General features: G+C 35.8%; 1 protein-coding gene across 1 annotated transcript in view; it reads left to right on the top strand.

Moving 5' to 3' along the window:
- Window positions 1–27,437, top strand: part of LOC111156970 (ADAM metallopeptidase with thrombospondin type 1 motif 6) — a 300,261-nt gene that overhangs the window by 102,333 nt on the left and 170,491 nt on the right. The window contains exon 7 of the mRNA XM_022518156.1: window positions 25,908–25,951. Within this exon, the coding sequence (XP_022373864.1) occupies window positions 25,908–25,951 (44 nt within the window). The remainder of the gene's footprint in view (window positions 1–25,907; window positions 25,952–27,437) is intronic.

The following is a 27,437-nucleotide window of genomic DNA, read 5'->3' as shown; positions in this document are numbered from 1 at the left end:
TTTTTTTTTTAAGATTTTACTTATTTATTTATTTGACAGGGTGATAGAGAGAGAATACAAGTAGGCAGAGAAGCAGGCAGATTGAGAGGGAGAAGCAGGCTCCTCACTGAGCAGGGAGCCCGATGTGGAGACTCGATCCCAGAACCCTGGGATCATGACCTGACCCAAAGGCAGGCGCTTAACCAACTGAGCCACGCAGGCGCCATCCTACATTTGTATCATTAAAGTAAATACCCAGTAGTGTGATTGTTGGGTTATAGGGTAGCTCTATTTTCAACTTTTTGAGGAACCTCCATACTGTTTTCCAAAGTGGCAGCACCAGCTTGCATTCCCACCAACATGTAGAAGGGCTCTCCTTTCTCCACATCCTAGCCAACATCTGCTGTTTTCCTGACTTGTTAATTTTAGCCATTCTCACTGGTGTGAGGTGGTATCTCACTGTGGTTTCAATTTGTGTTTCCCCAATGCCCAGTGATATGGAGCAGTTTCTCATGTGTCTGTTGGCCATTTGGATGTCTTCTTTGCCGAAATGTCTGTTCATGTCTTCTGCCTGTTTCTTGATTGATTATTTGTTCTTTGGGTTTGAATTTGATAAGTTCTTTTTAGATTTTGGATACTAGCACTTTATCTGATATGTCGTTTGCAAATATCTTTGTCAGTTGTCTTTTGGTTTTGTTGACTATTTCCTTTGCTGTGCAAAAGCTTTTGATATTGATGAAGTTCCAATAGTTCATTTTTGTCCTTGCTTCCCTTGCCTTTGGCATTGTTTCTAGGAAGAAGTTGCTGCGTCTGAGGTCAAAGACATTGCTGCCTGGGATCTCAAGGATTGTGATGGATTCCTGTCTCACATTGAGGTCTTTCATCCATCTTGAGTCTACTTTTGTGTGTGGTGTAAGCGAATGGTCCAGTTTCATTCTTCTGCACGTGGCTGTCCAATTTTTCAAACACCATTTGTTGAAGAGACTGTCTTTTTTTCCACTGGACATTCTTTCCTGCTTTGTCGAAGATTAGTTGGTAGTAGAGTTGAGGTTCCATTTCTGGGCTCTCTATTCTGTTCCATTGACCCATGCGTCTGTTTTTGTGCCCCTACCATACTGTCTTGATGATTACAGCTTTGTAATAGAGCTTGGAGTCTGGAATTGTGATGCTGTCAGCTTTGTTTTTCTTTTTCAACATTCTCTGGCTATTCAAGGTCTTTTCTGGTTCCGAATAATTTTAGGATTATTTGTTCCATTTCTTTGAAAAAAAAAAAAGGATGGTATTTTGATAGGGATTGCATTAAATGTGTAGATTGCTTCAGGTAGCATAGACATTTTCACAGTATTTGTTCTTCCAATCCATGAGCATGGAACATTTTTCCATTTCTTTGTGTCTTCCTCAGTTTCTTTCATGAGTACTTTATAGTTTTCTGAGTACAGATTCTTTGCCTCTTTGGTTAGGTTTATTCCTAGGTATGTTATGGTTTTGGGTGCAATTGTAAATGGGATCGACTCCTTAATTTCTCTTTCTTTTGTCTTGGTGTTGGTGTATAGAAATGCAAATGATTTCTGTGCATTGATTTTATATCCTGAGACTTTACTGAATTCCTGTATGAGTTCTCACAGTTTTGGAGTGGAGTCTTTGGGTTGTCCAAATAAACTATCATATCATCTGCAAAGAGTGAGAGTTTGACTTCTTCTTTGCCAATTCGGATGCCTTTTATTTCCTTTTGTTGTCTGATTGCTGAGGCTAGGACTTCTAGTACTATTTTGAATAACAGTGGTGATAGTGGACATCCCTGCTGTTCCTGACCTTAGGGGAAAACTCTCAGTTTTTCTCCATTGAGAATGATATTCTCTGTGGGTTTTTCATAGATGGCTTTGATGATATTGAGGTATGTACTCTCTATGCCTACACACTGAAGAGTTGTGTTCAAGAAAGGATGCTGTACTTTATCAAAGGCTTTTTCTACATCTATTAAGAGTATCATCTGGTTCTTTTCTTTCTTTTACTAATGTGTTGTATCACATTGATTGATTTGGAGATGTTGAACCAAGCTTGCAGCCCAGGAATAAATCCCACTTGGTCGTGGTGAATAATCCTTTTAATGGATCCTATTGGCTAGTATTTTGGTGAGAATTTTTGCATCTGTGTTCATCAAGGATATTGGTCTATAATACTTTCTGATGGGGTCTTTGTCTGGTTTTAGGATCAAGGTAATTTTGGCCTCATAAAATGAGTTTGGAAGTTTTCCTTCCATTTCTATATTTTGGAACAGTTTCAGGAGAATAGGTATTAATTCTTCTTTAAGTTCCTCTGGGAAGCCTTCTGGCCCTGGGCTCTTGTTTGTTGGGAGATTTTTGATGACTGCTTCAGTTTCCTTACCGGTTATGGGTCTCTCCAGGTTTTCTATTTCTTCCTGGTTCAGTTTTGGTAGTTTATATGTCTCTAGGAATGCATCCATTTCTTCCAGATTGTCAAATTTGCTGTGTATAGTTGCTCATAATATGTTATTATAATTGTGTGTATTTCTTTGGTGTTGGTTGTGATCTCTCCTCTTTCTTTCATGATTTTATTAATTTGGGTCATTTCTCTTTTCTTTTTGATAAGTCTGGCCAGGGGTTTATCAGTCTTCTTAATTCTTTCAAAGAACCAGCTTCTAGTTTCCTTGATCTATTCTCCTGTTTATTTGGTTTCTGTTTCATTGATTTCTGCTCTGATGTTTATTGTTTCTCTTCTCCTGCTGGATTCAGGCTTTCTTTGCTGTTCTTGCTCCAGGTCCTTTAGGTGTAGAGTTAGGTTGTGTACTTGAGACCTTTCTTGTTTCTTGAGAAAGGCTTGTACTGCTATATACTTTCCTCTCAGGTCCGCCTATTCTGTGTCCCAAAGATTTTGAACAGTTGTATTTTCATTTTCATCTGTTTCCATGAATTTTTTTACATTCTTCTTTAATTTCCTGGTTGACCCATCCATTCTTTAGTTGGTTGCTCTTTAGGGTCCATATTTGAGTTCTTTCCAACTTTCCTCTTGTGATTGAGTTCTACTTTCAAAGCATTATAGTCTGAAAATATGTAGGGAATGATTCCAATCTTGTGGTACTGTTTGAGACCTGATTTGTGATCCAGGATGTGATCTATTCTGGCAAATATTCCATGTGCACTAGAGAAGAAAGTGTATTCTGTATTTTTGGGATGGAATGTTCTAAATATATCTGTGATGTCCAGTGTGTCATTTAAAGCCTTTATTTTCCTTTTGATTTTTTGCTTAGATGATCTGTCCATTTCAGTGAGGGGGGTGTTAAAGTCCCCTACTATTATTTTATTATTGTCGATGTGTTTCTTTGATTTTGTTATTAATTGGTTTATATAATTGGCTGCTCCCATGTTAGGGGCATAGATATTTACAATTGTCAGATCTTCTTGTTGCACAGACCCTTTGAGTATGATATAGTGTTCTTCCTCATCTCTTATTATAGTCATTGGCTTTAAATCTAATTTATCTGATATAAGAATTGCCACCCCAGCCTTCTTTTGAGTTCCATTGGGTCTAAAATGAATTTCTTGTAGACAGCATATCGATGGGTCTTGTATTTTTATCCATTCTGATACCCTGTGTCTTTTGATTGGGGCGTTTAACCTATTTACATTCAGGGTAACTTTTGAAAGATATGAATTTAGTGTCATTGTATTGCCTGCAAGGGGACTGTTACTGTATATTGTCTCTGTTCCTTTCTGATCTGTTACTTTTAGGCTCTCTCTTTCCTTAGAGGACCCCTTTCAATATTTCCTGTAGGGTGGTTTGGTGTTTACAAATTCTTTTAATTTTTGTTTGTCCTGGAAGCTTATTATCTCTCCTCTATTCTCAATGACAGCCTCGCTGGATATAGTATTCTTGGCTGCATATTTTTCTCATTTAATGCTCTGAATATATCATGCCAGTCCTTTCTGACCTGCCAAGTCTCTGTGAATAGGTCTGCTGCCAATCTAATATTTCTGCTGTTGTATGTTACAGACCTCTTGTCCGAGCTCCTTTCAGGATTTTCTCATTGTCACTGAGACTTACAAGTTTTGCTATTAGGTGGCAGGGTGTAGACCTATTTTTATTGATTTGGAGGGGGTTCTCTGTGTCTCCTGGATTTTGATGCTTGTTCCCTTTGCCCAATTAGGGAAATTCTCTGCTATAATTTGCTCCAATATACCTTTCCCTTCCCCTTTCTTTTTCCAGGATCCCAATTATTCTAATATTGTTTCATCTATGGTATCACTTATCTTTTGAATTCTCCCCTCATGGTCCAGTAGTTGTTTGTCTCTCTTTTGCTCAGCATTTTTATTCTCCGTCATTTGGTTCTATATCACTAATTCTCTCTTCTTTTTTTTTTTTAAAGATTTTTTATTTATTTATTTGACAGACAGAGATCACAAGTAGGCAGAGAGGCAGGCAGAGAGAGAGGAGAAAGCAGGCTCCCCGCCGAGCAGGGAGCCAGATGCGGGGCTCGATCCCAGGACCCTGGGATCATGACCTGAGTTGAAGGCAGAGGCTTTAACCCACTGAGCCACCCAGGTGCCCCACTAATTCTCTCTTCTGCCTCATTTATCCTCGCAGTAAGAGCCTCCATTTTTTTTATTACACCTCATTAATAGCTTTTTTTATTTCAACTTGGTTAGATTTTAGTTCTTTTATTTCTTCAGGAAGGGCTTTTATTTCTCCAGAAAGGGATTCTTTGGTATCTTCCATGCTTTTTTTTGAGCCCAGTTAGCACCTTGATAATCATTCTGAACTCTAGTTCTGACATCTTACTAATGTCCATATTGATGAGGTCCCTAGCTGTTGGTACTGCCTCTTGTTCTTTTTTTTTTTTTTTTTTTTTTTTTGGTGGTGAGCTGTTCTGCCTTGTCATTTTATCCAGATAAGAATAAATGAATGAGAGAACAATATACTAAAAGAGTAGCAGCGACCCCAGAAAAATATATACTAACCAAATCAGTAGAGACCTGAAACTGGGGGGAGAAGTAAGGGGGAAAAAAGAATATATATATATTAGACTGGTGAATAGAACAGAGCCACACACTTGATTTTGGGTGTATTTTGGTTTGCTAGAAAAAACTACCTCCCAAAATTTTAAAGAAAGAAAAACATACATATACAAAAATAAGGGTAAACACAATGAAGGGATCGAATATTACTGTAAAGATAAAAATTAAAAAAGATTCTAGAAATGGAATTGATAAGAAGTTGGTTGAAAAACGAATAAAAAAAAAGAGGAAAGAATGTGATCAAACTGGAGACTAGAACAAAGCCATGTGCTAGATTTAGGATTTATTTTGATCTATTAAAAGAAACTGTATCCCAAAATTTTAAAGAAAAACAACCTACATGTATATACAAAAAATAAGGTTAAATACAACAAAGGGGTAAAAGATGATTATAACAATAAAAATGAAAAAAAATTAAAACGTATTGATAACATAAAATAGTTAAAAATGTTAAAATAGGACAGAGGAAAAAATTTAAAAATTGAGTAAGAAAAAAACAAAATTAAAAAAATTTAACTTTGAAAGACTAAAAGATTATGGGGAAAAAAGCCCTGAATTCTATGTATTGCTTTTCCCAAGCTCTGGAGTTCTGTAGTTCTCATTGATTGGTAAAGTTGGTCTTAGCTGGACATTCTTGCTGATCTTCTGGGGGAGGGGCCTGTTGCAGTGATTCTCAAATGTCTTTGCCTGAGTCGGAATTGCACCACACTAGCCAGGGGCCAGGCTAAGCAGTCTGCTTGGTTTTGCTCAGTATCTTTTGTTCTATGAAAGCTTTCTGTACAGCTTTGGAGGATAGGAATGAAAATGGTGGCCTCCCAATCTCTGGCCCCATAGGAGCTGAGAGCTTAGGGCTCCACTCCTCAATGCACCCTCAGGAAAAAGCAGTAAATCCCTCCCATCTCCCTGGTCTCTTGTTGCACTCTGAGCTCACCCAGCCTGTGACCCAGCATTTCTATCTCTGGTGCATGGCCCCGTTTGGAGTCTCCAAATCCTGCAGATTCCTACAGCATGTCCCTGTGCTGCTTCTCCCAAAGGAAGAAGGAGTGGATTTCTCTGAATCTTCCACTTGTGGAGTCCATGCTGGAAGAGCAGTGGCCCAATTGTGCCTTGGTTCACAGTTTAAGGTAACCCCCAGCTGAGAGCACACTCCTGGCTCCATCTCTGCAGCTGGCTTCCCTGCTCCGATACCTGGGAGCTCTGCCACACTCAGGCATCCCTCTCTTTCTGTGACCCCAAGGGTCCTGAGACCACACTGTTGCTGTCAGTGTTCCTCCTCCCACTTAGCCTCTGAAATGATGTCCTTCAGTGAAGCAGACTTCTGAAAGTTCTGATTTTGTGCTCCACTGCTGTCTCACTTGCCAGGAGCTGGCCTCTCCCCAGGGGGTCTATCTTCTGGTGTGTTGCCTCTATCTTCTGGTATGTTGCCTCTATCTTCTCATATGTTGCCTAGGCTTCACTTCTCCGCATGTCCTACCTTCCGGAAAGTGGTGAATTTTCTGTTCCTAGAATTGCTGCTCTTTTCTTCTCTCTCCTTTTGAGTTTGTAGGTGTTCAGAATGGTTTGATAACTATCTAGCTGAACTCCTGGGACCTGATTATACTTCTCTGCCGTCATGCTCCTCTTTGTACCAACAGAGACTATTTCACTGGATTATTGTTAGCAATGTCTGTGTCTTGTTCTCCATTTGTGTGTGTCTTTTGATTCCTTGTATTTTTCTGGTAGTGAAGCCTGCAAAATATCATTTTAATGAGTTGGATGTATGAAATAAATTGACAAAATTTTGAAATAATTTTTAAAGTGTATGTGCTGCTGAAGCGAGCCCAAAATCGTGTGAGTTTTTACTCTTTTATTAAATTTAAGCTAAAAATATGTCTATTAAAGGTAAGAGCCATAGTATTAAGGAAAAAACTCCTCCTGACATGAATGGTTTCTTAACCTCACTTTATTATCAATATGTGCGTGTTTGTTTTTGAGCTAGGAGCTAGGAAGGGACACATGAAATTAGGAGATGAAGGAAGCACTTTGTAAAACAAACAATTAAAATATATAACCCAAGTTTATGACAGCAATTTTGGTTATAGACATATTTTCTGAAATAATCTCATACTCAAATTGTGTGTATTATTAGTTTTATTATACATGTTCCTAGTCCTATTATAACTCTGATACAAACTCCAAAATTCAATTAAAATGAAATTGATCGTGTTAATGAAATTAAAACAGCATCTTCACCATGCTTTAGAGAAAGTAACTGAATTCCCTTGTTTACTCTTTCTTTGTTTTACTATTTCTCATGGGCAGAGTAAATGTAATTCTATTTGTCCAAGATAGCTTTATGTCTTATCTCTTAAGAGGTCACAATTTTTAAATCTAAGTGGCTAAGTGCCATGACAGGCTAAAGTGGATTTAGGGAAGTATGTGATTTGAGTGAGAGAGGCAATCTTTACTTTAGCCAGTTTTTTTTTTTTCCTGGTTCAGTAATGCCAAATGTTTGTGTCATAGTTCAGATTCCCTTTTGCCATAACAATTCCTTGGTGAGAGTAGAATTATGTTGTATGTAACATAGGAACTGAGTAAGTTGATAATGGAAGCTGAAACTGTAGATGAAGACAAATTTTTTAAACTATTTTGTTATTTGGAGGGTCATTCTGAATTTGACAGTCTTGTTCTTTGTGTCTAAAAATACCTCTACTTTGGATTACTGCCTTGCCTTTGTACAGTTTAAGTATATCAATGATAATCATGTTTTTTAACTCATCATGTAGTCATTCATTTTCATAGTCTATTCATATTGATGTTTATGTCATTATGATGATTTTGTGACAGAACATCCTCACATCACATTACTATATACTTTTGTATTATGAGAGATCCACAAGAGGGGCCATCAGGACTTGTGCTCAAAAATTTTTTTAGTCTTGGAAATAATGTAAGTGGCAAGGAAAAAGATGACTAAATTAGGAGATATACTAGATTTGGCTAACAAACAATAAGAACACTGGGGATTTCTAATGTGATTTATAGTTTGTGCTCAGGAAACCCAAAGATTGGTGTTTTTTTGGAAGAAAGTTTGAGATTCTGTAAATTGGCAGATGGAAAAAATTTACCAGCCAAATAGGCCTTCATACTTGCTACAAAATCTTTCGTGACTCTTCGTTTATTTTAACTACGTTAGGGTTAGTGAGTTTTTAGGTTGGCAACCTCCAAGGAAACCTCATTGAAGATTCAGAATAAATTGCAAGGTAGCTCCCAGTTTGCTCTTAGCTACAGTATAAAACTACACATATCATCTTTTGGTGTCTATTTTGTGAATTTAATTAAGTAAGAATCTACAAGAAGTAGGATATTATTAATTTATAATATTTAGTAAAAGAGTTACTTTCATTTCTAAATTATTCAGTTTACTGATATAAAATTTGGAATTTGTGATTAAGTTATAATAAAGAGATAAAAGTACTAGTAACTAGTATTATCAGTTACTAGTTACTAGTAATACTAGTACCACTACTAGTATCACTAGTTACTAGTATTATCAGTTACTAGTTACTAGTATTACTAGTAACTACTTAGTTTTATTATATTATTATAGTATTATTATATTATATTAGGAATACTATACTAGTATTACTAGTTACTAGTATTATCAAACATAATTGCAAAAGGCCAGTTTTCATTAAGCACTGAATGAGACTGGCCTAATCAATTAGTTTATACTTATTTATTCCTAACAAAAGCAACAATAATTAAAATATCAGTAGGATTTATTAAGCTGTTATCATGCTAATATGTACAGTATATATATGCAAGTTTATCCACACAGCAACTAGGAGCTATAGTTATTATTATTTTTTCCATTTTATAGATAAGAAAAGTTATACAAGTAGATGTACATATAAAAATATGGAGCAATGTATAGATAATTTATGTGCCGGTGAAGCTCAAAAAGTGAGATTGACAGGAGAGTCATCAGAAAATACTTCCTGGATAAAGTAAGTTTTGGATATGTCTTATGTGTATACAAAATAGTAGAAAAGATAAGGGGAAATAAAATTAGAACATGTATGGAAGAAGCCATGAATATTGCATTTAAGACCAGTCCAAAAAGAACAATGAGTTTGTATATATTAGTCATAAGTGGCATACTGTTTCTTAATCGTCTCACAAATAGAGGTAAAATGTTTTCATCAAAGTTTAGAATTCTTAAATGGTTCCTGGTATATTGTACATGCTCAAAAGAATTTTGGTAGAGGGGCTCCTGGGTGGCTCAGTGGGTTAAAGCCTCTGCCTTCAGCTCAGGTCATGATCCCAAAGTCCTGGGATCAAGCCCCGCATCGGGCTCTCTGCTCAGCAGGGAGCCTGCTTCCCTTCCTCTCTCTTTGCCTGCCTCTCTGCCTACTTGTGATCTCTGTCTGTCAAATAAATAAATAAAATCTTTAAAAAAAAAAAGAATTTTGGTAGAATGTCTAATATACATAAGAAATCTTAAATAATTTATAAGTATTAGTTGAATAAAATGAAATATTTAGTGGCTTAACTTTTTCTATTAGGTTTTTCATAAAGAGAAACAAATTAACATTATTTAGATACTTACTACTTTTAGAATTTAACAATCTATTGGAAGGAAAGGTTTACATGGTCTTCTATAGAGAAGTTTGGGTTTTATTGTAGCATATTTATTTTATTATAAGACATTTGTGCTATAATATCAATATTCACTAAAATTCACACTACCCAAATTTGTTGTAGGGACAATAATTTCCTTCTATTTTCCAAATTAATAGAAAACTTCTGTGTCTTATTCATTGCTATATTCACAGAACTTAGTATAGTGCCTAACACGGGGGAGGTTCTCATTAATTATCTGTTGAATAAATGAATGAATATACAAATATGAAGAATTTGTAATATCACAGTTTTTAATCTGAGGATATTTAAGCATTTTCCAATTGTGAATCATTGGAAATCACTGGAATATCATAGTCATTTTTGTTTAGGAATTACAGAATAGTGAGAGTTCATGTTTACCCATTGCTTCATAGTGATTCAGTACTGGAGACAAGAATCTTCAAATTTTCTGCCTTTCAAAAGTAAAAGTTTTCAGTGCGTCATTTTTTTTAAAGGATTTTTTTTTTTTAAAGATTTTATTTATTTATTTGTCAGAGAGAGAGAGGGAGAGAGAGCAAGCACAGGCAGACAGAATGGCAGGCAGAGGCAGAGGGAGAAGCAGGCTCCCTGATGAGCAAGGAGCCCGATGTGGGACTCGATCCCAGGATGCTGGGATCATGACCTGAGCCGAAGGCAGCTGCTTAACCAACTGAGCCATCCAGGCGTCCCTCAGTGCGTCATTTTTAACAAATGATAAGGGGACTGGACTATTTTTCAAAATGGGTGAGTTAAACTCTCACCCTGTGTCACTGCTTACTAGCCATATAGTCTTTGATAAATTATTTGACTTCTGTAAATCTGTTTGCTCAATCAGTGAATGAACATAATACCTTTTTCACTTTCTACACTGCAGGTTGTTGTGAAGTGTAAAGAGAAAATTCCTATGGGAACTATTAACAGTTTGCACAAATGACATATTTTGAGTCATTTCTTTACTACTAACGGTATTTTAGGCTAACATAATGTGAGTAACAACATAATGTTAAACTTGCTATTACTATGGAACTGATTATGAAATGCAAGGATATACTAGTATGGTAAGTTTCATTCAGTCAAGTGAAGATATAGGGAAGAATGGTATGGTAAAAATAAGCCTTGCATATTTGGAGAAGAATATAGGTTGGTGTGTGCCGTTAGTTCATAGTGAGTGAGAAGGAATGTAGTACTGAGAGGCAAGGGGTGATCATTTAGAGCCATAAAGGGAATGATGAGTAGTTTGGATTGAAATATGACATTCTTCAGTTGAGGATGACAGTGTTACTCTGCTTTTTAACTAGAAGAATCAAGATAAGAGATCTTAAGTTTCATATATGCAGGAGTGGATTATGAGAGAATGGCAATTATATATATGCCTGGAGGTTTCTTGCACATATTTTAGGCTAAAAAACCCTGCATTAATGGCTCCCTATGATTATTGAATACTTTGTCATATTAAAATTTATTTGTATTTTTGTTGTCTAATCTATTCTGAATTTTTTTTTGGCCATGGATTGTGTTTTAATCAATTTGAGTAGAAAAAGGACTTTTTTTTTTTTTTTAAAGATTTTATTTCTTTATTTGACAGAGAGGGAGATCACAAGTAGGCAGAGTCAGGCAGAGAGAGAGGGGAAAGCAGGCTCCCCATTGAGTGGAGAGCCCCATGCGGGGCTCCATCCCAGGACCCTAAGATTATGACCTGAGCCGAAGGCAGTGGCTTAATCCAGTGAGCCACCCAGGCGCCCCAAAGGACTTTTTAAATTAAGTTTTAAAATTCCAGTATAGTTAACATATAGTGTTATATTAGTTCCAGGGGTACTATATAGTGATTCAACAATTCTATACATTACTCAGTGCTCATCATAAGTATATAGAACATGATTTCTTTTGTTAATTTTTCTAACACTAAAATAATGTATTATTATAATAGTAAGCCACAGGCTCTTGGACCACCTCTTCCCAGCTGTTACTTCTGGGAGTTAGTGCTCTGTTTCTAAATAATATGATTTTACCACAACTTTTTGATTTGTCAATTTTAGACATTCTCTTTTATTTGTTTCTCTTACAGATAATAATTTTACTTTTTTAAAAGATTTTATTTATTTGTCAGAGAGGGAAAGATTGGGTGAGAGAGAGAGAGCACAAGCAGGGGGATTGGCAGGCGAGGGAAAAGCAGGCTTCCCACTTAGCAAGAAGTCTGATGTCCATCCCAGGACACTGCGATCATGACCTGAGCTGAAGGCAGATGCTTAACTCACTGAGCCACCCAGGCATCCCAATTTTACTGATTTATACCACTGACTGGACATCTATCTTCCTAATATATTTAGTCATTTTTAATTCTTCTTTTGTTTACCATTTGAACTTTAAACAGTAAATTAACCTTTGTTCCTTGTTTTGTCACTTATAAGTGTCTTTTGTTGTTTACTTTGTAGGGGACAGTGTTAATGCTCACAAGCTATTTTTATAAGTTTGAAACAGCTTTGTTCAGATGGAGCATAGAACACCATGATTACTTTTCTTTTTCATGTCAATTAAGTCAATTAAGTGATCCTTGTCTTCCATCTCTTAAGTGTACTTTCTCTATGTAATTCATGTCTGTGTGATAGCAATAGATGACTTGATGGATTTTATCTGGCTATCTTTGCTTCCATGTTAGTAAGTTTTTAAAATACCTAGCTCCTATGCAGTAGAAACCCAGGTCAGTTTAATTTTTTGTTGTTGTTGTTGTTATTTTATCTGACATAGCTCCACATGCAATAAGGTAATTACAAAAGTGCCTTTAAAAAAATATTTATCAGTGGACGCCTGGGTGGCTCAGTTGGTTGGACGACTGCCTTCGGCTCAGGTCATGATCCCGGGCTGCCGGGATCGAGTCCCACGTTGGGCTCCCAGCTCCATGGGGAGTCTGCTTCTCCCTCTGAACTTCTCCTCGCTCATGCTCTCTCTCACTGTCTCTCTCTCAAATAAATAAATAAAATCTTTAAAAAAAAAAAGTCATTAAAAAAATATTTATCAGTAAACATATTCAAACAAGTCTTGTTCAGTTAATGACAGAATAGAAGGTTTCGCATGGCAAGGTAACCCAAATACTCATCAATATATTGAGAAATTTTAAATTTTAAAGTCTCGGGGGTGCCTGGGTGGCATACTCGGTTAAGCATCTGACTTTGGCTCAGGTCATGATTTCAGGGTATCAGACTCTGTGCTCAGCAGGGAGTCTGCCTGTCCCTCTCCCTTTGCCCCTCCCCCTACTCATGCTCCCTCTCTCTCTCAAATAAATGAATAAAATCTTTAAAAAAATTTTAAAGTCTCTGAGACTTAATGAAGTTATGGAAGCATTTTTGTTTTACACACCTTCTATCCTCTAGTCCCTGAGACAGTTAGTGTTGGGCTGGGACCTGAAGGTGAGGGAACAAATGTAACAAGGTCTCCACAAGCATAGTTTTGTCAGAGGATGATGAATTCTGGCACTCAAGGTTTTTGAACACTTAAACCCCTCTTGTAGACAGGTAATGATTAAGTGTTGTAATATTCTTAGTAAATTAGTGGCAGTTGAAATTAGAAATGTGATAAGAGGCATCAGTGCCTTATATCATTGTAGATAGTAATGTTAGACTAAACTTAACAAATTAGAATATTGAATAGAAACTAGGATAATGAAATGTAACTGGGGACAAATATAAAGCATTATGGTTGGAGAGGAAAAATAGCATAAAATCCAGAAGATGGATAACAGTGTTTAAGTAAAGTTGGAAACTCTCTTAGTAGTAAAGGAATAACAAGATTAGCATGAGCTAACAATGTAGTGTTGTGATGAAAGCAAACACAATACAAGGTCACATAAATAAGAATGAAGAATGCAGGAAACTTGAGGTTATTATTCCATAGTACTTGCCACTGGTCAGGCCCTCATGAGAGCATTGTTTCTAGTTTTGGGCTCTACCACTAAGGAAGGACGTGGAGAACTTGGAGAAAGTTCAGGGGAGGACCACAAAGATGATTAAAGGGTTGAAAGAGAAACCGAAAAGAAAAATTTTTAAGTAGCAGGGATTATTATTATTCCAGAGAAGAGAAGATTTAGAGGTATTTAACTTATGCGTAAAGGATGGAGACCAGATGTTCTCAATCTTCACTGAAGGTCAAACAAAAAGAAATCAATTTAACCTACAGAATGAAGGATTTGGATTAAATATGAACTTGACTTTACATTTAGAATGTTAGAATAAGTGACTATGGGACATGTGAAATTTTTTGTTACACTGTAGATCCTTACTGATGACATCAGGCTGCTCACAGGGCACTTGAAGTATTTATTGTTCTAATAGCTCATTAGGTAAACCTGAATTTTTTTCTTTTTTTTTTCCTAACTAAGGAAAATCAACAGTTCATCAAGAAATTCTGACTTTATGATCAACCCTTATGGTAAATGTGTCTAGTTGACTTGACAGAAGTAATGTAATTTGAGTTATACTCAGTTCTGTTAATAAGACTGTAGTTTGGTGTTTCATTAAATCAGAAGGATAGTCAATATGGCCTCTTTCCCTACTTTCTTGTTACTGTACCATGCATTAGAAGATAGAGGACAGCTGTTGTTTATTAATTGGTTTGATGGTAAAAATAAAAAAAAGAAGTGATATTGAAGTTTTAAATATATTTTTATTTTAAATTTTAACTTTTATATACACATATACAGAAGATAAAGTACTGTGGTGGTGTTTTTTCTAGGAGTAACCCTTTCATATGCATTTTTAAAATGTAGTCAAGCTTTCAAAATCAATGTTGTTAATTACTGTGCCTGACCATAAATAAACATTTTTTTATCCCTGCAAATTGACAACCAAAGTACTGCCTAACAGAACTAGACTATTGGTTGCTTGTGGCTGAATTAAAAGACACATATACTCACAATAGAAACATTTTTCTTCCTATTGAGCAATGTTTTGCATGTGTATTATGCTTTTCCTTTTTTGCTTTAAATAGCTTCTTTGGTTTTGAGGTTTTTGAGGAAGGAGACAAAATAAGCTGTGTACTTTATTTTGAGGCAAGGAGCTGTTGTGGTCTACCATGTTCTGTAAAACTAAAAAGATGCTGTAGTAAAAAATTTAGAAAGAAAATAAATTTAGATGTAGTAAAGGGTGTAACATTATTTGTATAAACTGGCCTTGCCTTTTAAATATTATAAAATGGACTGATAATTTTTCATTGTTTATAAAGCATTTCCATTATATGTTGATGTCAAATATAATTTTTTCTTAATACTAGAAGAATTTGTATTTTTATGTTGATATCAAATATAATTTTTTCTCAAAACTAGAGGAACTTGTATTTTTTATAAGGAGGTAGTTTGTTTTCTAAACAAAGAGCACCCTGTTAATGCAAGCTGGTGCAACCACTCTGGAAAACAGCATGGAGGTTCCTCAAAAAGTTGAAAATAGAGCTACCCTATGACCCAGCAATTGCACTAGTGGGTATTTACCCTAAAGATACAAACGTAGTGATCTGAAGGGGCATGTGCACCCGAATGTTTATAGCAGCAATGTCCACAATAGCCAAACTGTGGAAAGAACCTAGATGTTCATCAACAGATGAATGGATAAAGAAGATGTGGTATATATATACAATGGAATACTATGCAGCCATCAAAAGAAATGAAATCTTGCCATTTGCGATGACGTGGATGGAACTAGAGGGTATTACGCTGAGCGAAATAAGTGAATCAGAGAAAGACAATGATCTCCCTGATATGAGGAAGTGGAGATGCAATGTGGGGGTTTGGGGAGGTAGGAAAAGAATAAATGAAACAAGATGGGATCGGGAGGGAGACAAACCATAAGAGACAATCGCACAAAACAAACTGAGGATTGCTGGGGGGAAGGGGATAGAGAGAGGGTGGTGGGGTTATGGACATTAGGGAGGGTATGTGCTATGGTGAGTGCTGTGAAGTGTGTAAACCTGGCGATTCACAGACCTGTACCCCTGGGGCTAATAATACGTTATATGTTTATTTAAAAAAAAAAAAAAGAGCACCCTGTTACTTTATTTTTTAGAAAACCAGCTATTTTTATTCAAAAATTTTATCCATTTTGTTCTAGGTGCTATAATGGTTGCAAATATTTTAATATTAAAAATATATGCTGTGTTTCTTCATGCAGCTACAAAGAAATATTGGGATTCTTGTTTTTTACTCCCTACAAAAGACAGTTATCTTTCAGGGTGGTATTTATTAATGAGGTAAATTTAGTTTACTCTGGGATTAATTGATTGATCAGTCCATTTTATATTATGTACAATATAAGGCCAGTTTATACAAATAACTTTTACCTCCTTTACTGCATCTGGAATGGTGTTCAAAATATATTGGTAATTAAAAGGCAGGATTCCAAAAATGTAACATGCCACTTTTGTGAATGTGTAAAAATATAATAACAATTTATTCATCATAAATAAATATATCATGAGGGACGCCTGGGTGGCTCAGTTGGTTGGACGACTGCCTTCGGCTCAGGTCGTGATCCCGGAATCCCGGGATCGAGTCCCGCATCGGGCTCCCGGCTCCGCGGGGAGTCTGCTTCTCTCTCTGACCTTCTCCTCGCTCATGATCTCTCTCACTGTCTCTCTCTCAAATAAATAAATAGAATCTTTTAAAGAAAAAAAAAAGAAAAAAAAATAAATATATCATGATTTAGTGACAAGACAATCGAAGAGAGAAAGTTAGTTAATCAAAAATGGAATAATATTGAGATAGTAATGAGAAAAGGCCCAGAAGACAATTATGATAATCCATTGAATTGAGACTATACATGATTACAAAGGAGTGAGAATCCTGTCCTGGTAGGTTTTAATAGTTTAGATATGAAAATCTCAATCTTGTCAGCTAGATCATTTTGCAATGGCTTGGGGACAATTTTGCAAAAGCAAAAGGCATTCACAGTTAGTCATCTCTGTGGTTCCCCATGGAAACACCCTATTAGAATGAATGGAAAACTCATATTCTAATGTAAATAGCCAGAAACATTTTCTTAAACTAATGGTAAATCTTTAATTGTTCCATGAGCAAAAACGGTGGTATCCTCTGACTTATCATATAAATTAGTAGCTAAAATTACCTAATATTTATTAGGGAAATAACCCTGGCACATCTTTGAGAACTACTGTGTAAGATGTTCACATAAAAATAATAACAATAAATATGTCACTTAATCAAATAGTATACATATTACTGGTCTTAGGTTTTAGGCATTCAGAAATATCAGCAAGTAACTTTCTTGAGATATTTCATGTCATTTAGATAAAGAGACAAATATTATCAAAGATATAACCTGTGAAACGAGGTACATAAACCAAATTATCTGTTTATTTAAAGTGGTGTTATGGGGGCACCTGGCTGGCTCAATCCATAGAGCATGCAACTCTTGGGATTGTGTGTTCAAGCCCCACACTGTGTGTAGAGCATACTTAAAAAAAAAACAAAAATAAAAATTTAGTGGTAGTATGGACTGAATGTTTGTGTTCTCCTAAAATTCACATGCTGAAACCTTAACCCTCAATGTGATGTTTTTAGGAGGTGGGCCTTTACTAGGGAATTAGAGTTTAATGAGATCATGATAGTGGAACCCACATGGTGAGATTAGAGTGCTTATAAAAAGAGGGTAAGACCTGGGTGCCTGTGTGGCTCAGTGGGTTAAAACCTCTGCCTTCGGCTCAGGTCATGATCCCAGGGTCCTGGGATCTGGGCTCTCTGTTCAGCAGGGAGCCTGCTTCCTCCTCTGTCTCTCTGCCTGCCTGTCTGCCTACTTGTGATCTCTCTCTGTCAAATAAATAAATAAAATCTTAAAAAAAAAAAAGGGTGGGGGTAAGACCAGAGACCTCTCTTTCTCCACCAGGTGAGGATATGGCGAGAAAGTAGCTGTCTGAAAGTTAGGAAGAGAGTTCTCACCAGGCACCACATCTGCCAGCATCCAGATCTATGAGAAATAAACACTTGCTGTCTAAGCCATCTAGTCTATGCTGTTTTGTTTTAGCAGCCCAAGGTAACTATTTCAGTAATTGGTACTGAGAAGTGGGGTGCTACTGTAACAAATACCTAAAAATGTGGAAGCTTTAGAGTTAGGTAATGAGTAGTTGCAGTGCATGATAAAAGAAACCAAGATTGCCATGAAGGGACTTCTAAAGGCAATTCTGGTGAGAATTCTGGAAGAAGTGAAGAGAGTTGTAAAGGAAGCTTTCATCCTCGAGAATGCACAAATAATTATGAGCAGACTCTTGGTAGAAATGTGAATAATGAAGGCCATTTTGGTGATGTCTGGGTCAGAAATGAGGCATATGTTATTAGATAATGGAACAAAGGTGATCCTTGTTATCAAGTAGTAAAGAACTTAGCTGAATTATGTTCATGTTCTAGTGTTTTGTCAAAGGTGGGACTTGTGGATGATGACATTGGGTATTTAGCTAAGGAGGTGTCTGATCAGAGTACTCAAAGAGTAGGTTTGTTCTTCCTAAATGTTTATAGTAAAATGCAAAAAGAAAAGTGAATTAAAGAAGGACTTGCTAAGCAAAAAGGACCTGGGACCTAAAGATTTGGAAAATTTTCAGCCTGTGCCTAATGCACATATTGAGTAAGCATGTTGAGAAGAAAACACTAAGGTATGGCTTACTGACCATTTGATAAGGAGGTTAGTGTGGCTGTGAGTGATCATCTATCTCAACAGAGTAATCATCCATCTCAACAGAGATAGCAATAGAGATGCAATTACACCAGGAAAAACACTGCCAGCTGGGACTAAAGGAAACTGAGAAAATATGACAGAACAAAAGAAAGCTGTGAACATGTATTACTTATTCTTCAAGAAAAGGGTGGAAGGACCCCAAAGACATTTCAGATATCATTTGGGCTGGTGCTCGTACCACAGCATAGCTTAGGTGGCAAGACTGCCTCCATCTTGGTTTCAAAATTCAGGAGATTTTACCTGCAGAGCTGCATAGGAAGGCCTTCATAGAGAGCAGATTGGGTGGTGTTCTTACAGAGAGACTTGTGAGCAGCACAAGCAGTGTGAGCAGCACTCTGTTAAGCTGAAGGGGTGGGGCCGTGGATGTGAAACCAGGGATGCTGCCACCACCCCACTGGGTCCAGAGAGCAGATCTCAAGGCTTAATTATTCTCAAGCCTTAAGTCTAATGCTACTTTCTATGGTAAGTTTTGGAACTCTACTTGGAATCTTACTTGGGACCCATTACCTCTTTCTTTCTTCTGATTTCTTCCTTTTGGAATGGGAACATCATTCCTATGACTATCCCACCATTATGTTTTGGCAACATGTAGCTTTTCTGATTTCACAAATTCATAGCTGAAAAGGAGTTTTGCCTCGGAATGAAGTGTACCTAGTCTCTCACCCATATCTGATTTAGATGATAGATGAAAGTCTGGACTTTAGAGTTAATGTGGAATGAGTTAAGACTTTGGGCCTGTTGAGATGAAATGAATGTATTTTTTAATGTGAGAAAGTCATGAATTTGCAGCATGTGGTAGGGATAAAATGTTATGAACTGAATGTTTTCCCTCCTGCTAAATTCTAGTGTTAATGTCTTAATCCCCAGTGTGTTGGTATTTGGAGTGGGGCCTTTCAGAGATAATTGGGTTGAGATGAAGTTATGAGGGTGGGCACCTCATGATGGAATTAGTGCCCTTATTATAAGAGGAAGAGACACCAGAGCTTTTTTTGTCTTCATGAGCAAGCACCAGTGAGCGGCCTTATGAGCACCAAGGAAAGGGTCTAGTCTCTACAAGCTAGGAAACGGGGTCTCACCAAACACCCAAACTGCTGGCACCTTGATCTTAGACTTCCCAGCCTCCAGAACTGTGAGAAATAAGTGTCTGTCATTTAAGCCATCTAGTCCACGGTATTCTGTAATAGCAGCCTAAAACTAGGACGAGTAGTCTTAAAATATTTTTGATTTATCATAAAGAGTGTTAGACATTCTTGCCTATGTTGAGTTAAAATCATGTTTTCTCCTCATTATTTTACTACAATTGTCTTTGTACTGCAGTCAGTTTTATAATGTTAGTCCATTGGTGCATGTAAAGAAAGCAGGGTAGTGCTGTGTGGTTATCATTTGACCTTGGCCACTATACTTACAACTAAATGAAACAGCATGGTACATAGGACATTTTATTTGGAAATAAGTCCATGGCTCTGTGTTAAACAAATGAGTCTCAGAGTTTAGATTTTTATTCATTCCATTTTCAAACCTAAATCATTGAAAGGAATGCTTCTTTGCAATGAGTGTTTCTCTTACATAAGAATGGAATGTAGTTTTTGGAAAAAGGTTTTAAGAACTCATCCAGGTATTTCATCACTGTAAGGTAGTGCTATACTTTGCAGACCTTAAAATGGAACTTAACCATATGTTTTGGTCAATTTCTTCTGATAGCCATGCCTGGTCAAAAGTTATTAGGAAATTGAAGAGTTGAAAGTATCTGCAGCAGAAAAGTATACCAGTGTTACAGTAACAGATATTTAGCTAACCTCTCTGGTATTGGTCTTGCTCAATCAGTCCTCCCTTATGAACATAGGCTATGGAAATGACAATGTATGCATTTAATTCCTCATCCAAAAGCAGAACGTTGCTTTCCTTCAGGTACCTGGCTTTTTGTAGACCCCTCCTAAAATCAAGTTTCTTAGTTCTTTTTCATCTTCCCTGAGAACTTTATTATTCTTTCATGAGAAGGAAACAAGTGCCCAATGATATTTTTCTATCTGAATTCAGAATCTGGAGAACATTTTCTAATTATATTTTGGCTTTCTAGTCCCTTTTTAGAACTCCACTGTAATTCTTAGACTCACCTGTAAGTTTAGGGGCTCCTGCTGTAACTTTGTTGGTCAAGATTTGGTAAAGATTGATTTGTTTAAAGGGTGCTGAGAGTAGGCAATTAGGAACTCCTTTTCTTTTCCTCAACCCCTCATTTCTTCATTTTGTATGGCAAGCTGACTTAAAAAGCACTCCTGTTACATCTTTGTGATAAAACAGATTCCTTCCGTTGTTTGTCTTGGTAGTTTTTCCTGAGGTGAGTCAAGTTTGGAGGAAAATAAGGCAAAACCATAGCATGTCAGAGAAGAGTTGATAAGATACAGAGTTAATGTGATACAAGATAAAAATGAGACATTCAGGAGAAAGAAAGGGGTGGAGGGAAAAGTTTGTGAGAATTACCATTACATAGTGTTGAAAATGATGTTTAAAGATAAGATTTGAGGAGAATGAAATAAGCTGGTTCATACTTGGCCTAATTTGAAAAATCATAGTTTAAGTATAGTATAGCTTGGATTAGATAACTTTCCAAGATTCTTTTCATCTATAGAAATGTGAGACTGATAGCAGAGTAGGTTGTAGGAAAGGAAAGAATCAGAAATTTATACATGAAAAAGAAGGAAAAAGAGTGAATGGGTAGAATAAGAAATAACACACACAGAAGAAATTTAAAAAGGTAATGTAGAAGAATCATAAGTTTATGAAAATATGAAAGTAACTGAAATAATACAATTCTCAACTTTCTTTTTAATGTCTCAAATGATTAACTTGAACTTATGCTAAACATTTTGTTACGAACAGGTAACACAATGTAGAGCAAACACATACATCAAGGTATAGAAAAGATTTATATTAATCAATTCTACATAGAAATGGAAATTCAATATAGTTAAGGAATTCTACCTTGAGTGGAAACTTAGGTCTTTTATTTTAGTTTTTTATTATTTTCTAAGATTTTATTCATTTATTTTTTTGAGAGAGCACATGCAAGTGAGCTGGGTGGTGGGGGAGGAGCAGAAGGGGAAGGTGAGGGAGAAGCAGATTCTGTGCTGAGCAAGGAGCCTGATACAGTGTTCTATCTCCCCACCCATGAGATCATGACCTGAGATGAAATAAAAAGTCAGACGCTTAACCGACTGAGCCACCCAGGTGCACCTCAGAAACTTAGGTCTTTTATTTTATTTTATTTTTTTAGAGATTTTATTTATTTATTTGACAGAGAGAGACACAGCGAGAGAGGGAACACTAGCAGGGGGAATGAGAGAGGAAGAAGCAGGCTTCCCGCTGAGCAAGAAGCCTGATGTGGGCTGGATCCCAGGATGCTGGGATCATGACCTGAGCAGAAGGTCTGGTGCCCCAGAAACTTTTAGATTTATCATTCCTGATTTTGAAATAAAAACAATTTGATTCCATATTATATAATTCGTGGCTAAAACTGTGTACTGTTTTTAATCTATGGCTGAAGTCTTCCTTTTGCTCATAATTATAATAATAACCTAAAGAAGAGAAATCTTTAAAAAGTATGTATCATGGTGGATATAGCAACATATAAGTTATTTTTTTTTATTACTATATCACCTCTTCCCTTCTTCAGTCAGGGTTTCTATTGTTTCAAACTTGACTTAAGTATATATGGTCAGGCAAACTTTGGGTTTGGTGAGAGAGTGTTGTTATCAGTTATAATGAAGGGAAGTTTTAGATCAAATACCACTAAGCATACGAATACTTATTAAACAAACAAGGAGTTACAAAATAGTTGATACTTCTGTTTTATAAGCTTCATTATATTCCAGCTGTTATTTAGGATTCTTTGATAGCACTTTGAATGAAAAATGCATTCATATATAAAATACGAAAATTCACTCATATATAAAATATGAAATATGAAATATTAAAATGTGCTTATTTATAAAATATAAACATATTTTAGGGACAAGAATTCTACTACCCTTATATTTGTCATCTGGCACCATAATCCTTCAAAGCAGTGAGTGCACACACAACACCAATTTCAGATGCTTTATATAATTGTACAACTTACAAAGTTTGTTGCATTCTTGTACGTGTTCATGAAGATGGAGTAGTGTTTCTGAAAATATCAAATCTACAGATTTGAAACACCACTAATCTTTTTTCTTCATTGAAAAACGTCTTTTTCAACATTTAAATAATATTCATGAAATTTATTTTCAATTATCTCTTGTGTTGCTCATTAGAGACAGGCAAAGCTGAAACACCTTCTGATTAAATGTTAGTTGTACAGAATTGTCTATAACAAAGTAAAAATCATTATTTAAAAAAAAAAGATTTGTTTATCCCTTAGAGAGAGAGAAGTGGGGGAGCAGAGGGAGAAGGAGAGAGAAAGAATTTCAAGCAGACTCCCTGCCATGTGTGGAGCCTGGTGTGGGCTCAATCACAGGATACTGCTATCATGACCTGAGCAGAAATCCAGAGTTGAATGCTTAACCGACCAAGCCACCCAGGCACCCCTAACAGAGTAAAAATCACTATAATCTCCCTACTCTCCCATTGTTTCTTTAGATACTCACTGTTACCCTCCCAGATTTTCATCTATATAGAAAATCAGTCTGTATATGCACTTATAGAAATATTAAAAAAAAAAAAAAAGACTGTCCTAGTATGCAAACTACTTTTTTTTTTCCTACAGAAAAAAAAAATCTGATTTGGTATTCAAGGAACATAATAATCTATCCTCCCAACAAGAACTCTCCACACTCATTTTTCAATGTTTTATCCTATACATGCAATGTTTCAGCCTCTCTGGACTTCTCATAGTTCCCTGCATATGCCATGCTCTTTCCAGATTCTCTTCCTTTGATTATTACATTCTTTACCTAGAATGCCTTTACTTTTCTTTTCCATCTGGCTAAATATTTAAAATCTACTTGGTATTAATGGAAATGCATAAATCATAATTACTCTTGGTGAATATAGACTAGGGAAGGATACAGTGTGAATTGAAGGCAAAAGCCACAGGGAACCGACATGTCTTTGTCCTATTTAGTATCTTAGAGAGAATTCTATAGATATGTTAGAGGATTAGGAAAAGTTGAAGAAAAAGCAAATACAATGATCTTAGTCTAAGATGCTTTAGCTTGCATTATTTGTTGATGACTTCAGCTTTTATATAAATATTTTGAGCAGTCTTGACAGTATAAAATAATGTTCATCATGAGTATAACAAAAGGTGTATGTAAAATGAAAGCGATGAGAAAGGACTGCTATGGGGGGAAATATAAGTTGTATTTGCCTGTTCAAAATTTTTGCCTAGTTTACCTCCTAAAATAATTTGGAAAATTGACACACAACTTTCACATTTTAAAGTTGCTATCAAAAACACTTTTTAAAATAAATTTAAATAGCTACAGAGGTTATAGTTAAAAATATACATTGTATGTGTGTTTTAAATACATTTTCTCAAAACTTTGGTGTTGTCTATTTCCTTGAATCATGAAAAACGTTCACCATATAATCCATGGGCTAAATCAACGCTTATTGCCAAACTACTTAGCCACGTCAGACTTGACAATCAATAACAAAACTGACTTCATTTTTTAGATCAAATAAACATATTAATACACTCCATGAAAACCATCTCACTTCTGAATTCTAATTGTGAGATAGCTGTATAGATTGATTTGTAAGCAATCAAAAGGACTGACAGAAAGACAGTCTTGCCAGGATAAAATAAGCATCATCCCCTTTCATTTTTCTTGCTTTGTTCAAAAGGATTGACCCCAGGATCAATGCATTCTTGAATTATCTCTTTGCTTACATTCTGGAGACTTTTACACCCAGGAGGCAGTGCACCATAACAATGTTTGGGATGGGTGAGAAATAAGCTTTCTTTTTTGTAAAGTAAAAAGAGGGCAGTTGTGAAAAGCAAAAGAGTAAAGGGAAGCTGGTGGCTTGCAAGTGCTTGCATTCTCAGGCAGATCAGTTTTAGGAAAGAGCATATATGGAATTTGAGAATTTGGATATAGATTCCATTTAGACATTTATATCTGCATTACCCATGAAAAATCTGTTTACATTTTCCTGAGGTGGATTGTGTCCTCTTAACATCGTAGGCATTATACAGTATGAGTACAAGATAAATTGATTTTGTGACACCCATAATATATTTTCTGGTGGTTTGGTAAATACCAAGTACCTTTTCTATCTCTTACATTCAAGAATGTACCAGGTATTGCTATTCTGTGGTTTACGAATTAAAAGCCAAGAGGGAGATGAGTATGTGAATGCTCAGAAGAGAAAGCTATGCAAGAGGAGAAATCCCTTTCCCCAAATGTAAAGTGTAAAAGATGAAGAGTTTGAAACTCTAAAAATAGGCAAAAGATATCTTCAGGGATTTTAATGAGTTCAACAGTGCAGTGGTATGCTGGATGTGATATTTGTTTTCTGAAAATACATTTTGATCTGGTGAACAAGAATGGGATTAATTATTAATCCCTTCCCCAAGTAGTGTGGACTAACCATTATTTATATACAATCAATGAACTTACAACTGGGATTTTCCTGTAGCATGTGAAATTTCAAATTTTACCTGAAAAGCTCTTCACTTCTAGCATAAAACATAGCCAAATAAAAATGGTCAGACTTTTTAAATTTATTTTTTATTCTCACTTTAGAAAAGGAATTTTTTTATTTTAAAGATTAGTTTACAAGAATATTATAAAAATGCTTAAAATAGGTGTTCACATCAATATTGATTTAGCATTCTAAATGGAATATATTCTAAATATGCAACATTACTTGTGGACTTCATCTTTTGTATTGAGTTGCAATGCAATATAACATAAGTTCAGCCAACATTAGGAAAGCTTCTGTTGAGCTAATTGTTTAGCTGTTTGCAGATTCTGTAAAAATATTTGTATTTTAGCTGTGCTAAATTTCTGGTATACAATGTGATACCAATTTTATTCCCATTCCTGTATTGTGCTAATTTTTTTAAACAAGAACCTGTGTTAAAGTTGAAGGAACGCCAGATAGTGCTTATAGCTCAGAAATATAAAACACAGTCTGTGGTATAATAAAAAAAAATATTCCATCAAGTTCAGAGATTGGGGATAAAAAACTACCCATTTGCTTTTTTGTAGAAGCAGTAGCAATCTGTAGACAAGCTATTCTAGCTTCAAAACAGTATGGTAGATGGTTTTATGGAACTTGCAATTACAGAAATCCACTTTAACCTTTCTTTCTTACTGGCAGGTGTCCCATTGGCTTGCAGCCAGAGGCTGTGAGTGTAGTGCAGCCAGTGTGTCCCCCAGAGTGCTGAAAATGCCCACACTCCAGCTGGCTGCTCATAATTGCACTGATTGTGGTCTGACAACCCAGAGCTCTAAGAAAGAAATGTGATGAATATACGAAAATACTTTACAAATCTGATCAGATTACAAATTTCATCTCTCTTTTTTCTCCTCTATAGATATGATATCTGCACTTATAAAAATAAGCCCTGTGGAACATTGGGTAAGTTTTTTTTATAAAGGGAGGACAGTTCAGATTGTCTTTTTGGTCCAGTGGCTTTAGTTTTTATCATTAATTTGGTCATTTTCCTTTCTGGCACATCTGAAATTACTCCTATAAATTGTTAAACCTGACCCATGTGGGTATGTCACTTACTAGGAAACAAGTAAAATGATGACTAAAAACAACTTAGAAGATGATTCTAAAATCTTCAAACAATAATGGTGAATCAAAAGTTACCAGTCTATAATGTATTTTCCAAAAATCCCAAGGAATTTGAGAGCAAATGAGAGCTTGCAACATCTTCAAATATCAGGCTAGGAAAGGAAAGGGGGAAAATTGGGGGTATACTTAAAAGGGAGACATTGTGTTCTTAATATACCTTGGTACAATTTTCTGGAGCAAGTATATTCCTATAAATGAAGATATTGGCAATTTTCAGTATCTGAGCAACAATAAAAAAAAAAATGTAAAATATTACAGCCAGCAGTAGAGAGAGAGGACAGGATTATCTTTCTTGTGCTTCCCAGATATTTGTTTTTTTAAAAAGCATTTCTGCAGTATTCTAGAATTTAAAACATCACATTTTGTTGTAGAACATAACTTCATTCTGGTTAAAAGTTAACTGCAAATACAAATGGGAGGAAATGATAGCTTTCAAGTAGACTAAATTGTTAAGCAACCAGAGTTATTTTTAAGAATGGGAGTTTTTTTTTTCTAAGGTAATTTTTTTAGTGTCATAGAGACTTGCTACAGACTCAAAAGTTAAGCACCTGAAGGTGAATTTTCTAGTTTCTCTATGACAAGTCTCAGTTTTCTTGTCTGTAAAGGAACAATTCTGAAATCTATTCCTATGCCCCTCATAAGAATTTTGGGAAGATCAAATTTAAGTAGAGGTGGGAGAAAAGGTGTTACCCAATTTCCTGGGGAAATTCAAAAAGTCCTCTCTTTAGAGATTAAAATTTCTCTTGATTTTTATCTGCCTTTCCAGTCTTCTTCTATTCCATTTCCCTCAGGGTTTAAGTCTAAAGAAGAAATCCCAATTAGCCAACGATCAGTATTTAGGGTAGAGAAGTTTGCTGGTTAAAAAGTATAATGTAGAAAGAGCTTTCTCTGCTTAGAGATTTCAAATAAAAAAGATTTAGTTTTTTAGGCTAACAAGAGCAATACAATCCATTGGAAAGGACCCTGAAGTGGAAACTGGAAGCTAACAACTGGCTTTGACATTTTCAGTGCATTATCTTTCCCACTTTATTTAGGTCTTTGTTCCTCAATTCCTTATCTATGAAGTAGGAGAATATCTCCCCTTATGTGACAGGGATATTGTAAAAATCACTTAAAGGAAAAAAAAAAATATGAAGATGTTTAATAAAGAAGTACTTTAAAAATGTACTGGTATTATTATTTGTTGTGGAAATTATACTGTTTAACTTAACCTCTCTGTTATTTTTCAATATCTGTAAACATTTGCTAAGTGCTTGATCAACTT

Source organism: Enhydra lutris, unplaced genomic scaffold (assembly GCF_002288905.1).
Source record: "Enhydra lutris kenyoni isolate GAN:26980312 unplaced genomic scaffold, ASM228890v2 scaffoldscaffold50, whole genome shotgun sequence".
NCBI lineage: Eukaryota > Metazoa > Chordata > Mammalia > Carnivora > Mustelidae > Enhydra > Enhydra lutris.
Note: the sequence above shows the minus strand (reverse complement) of the source record. Positions and strands in the feature narration are given on the sequence as shown.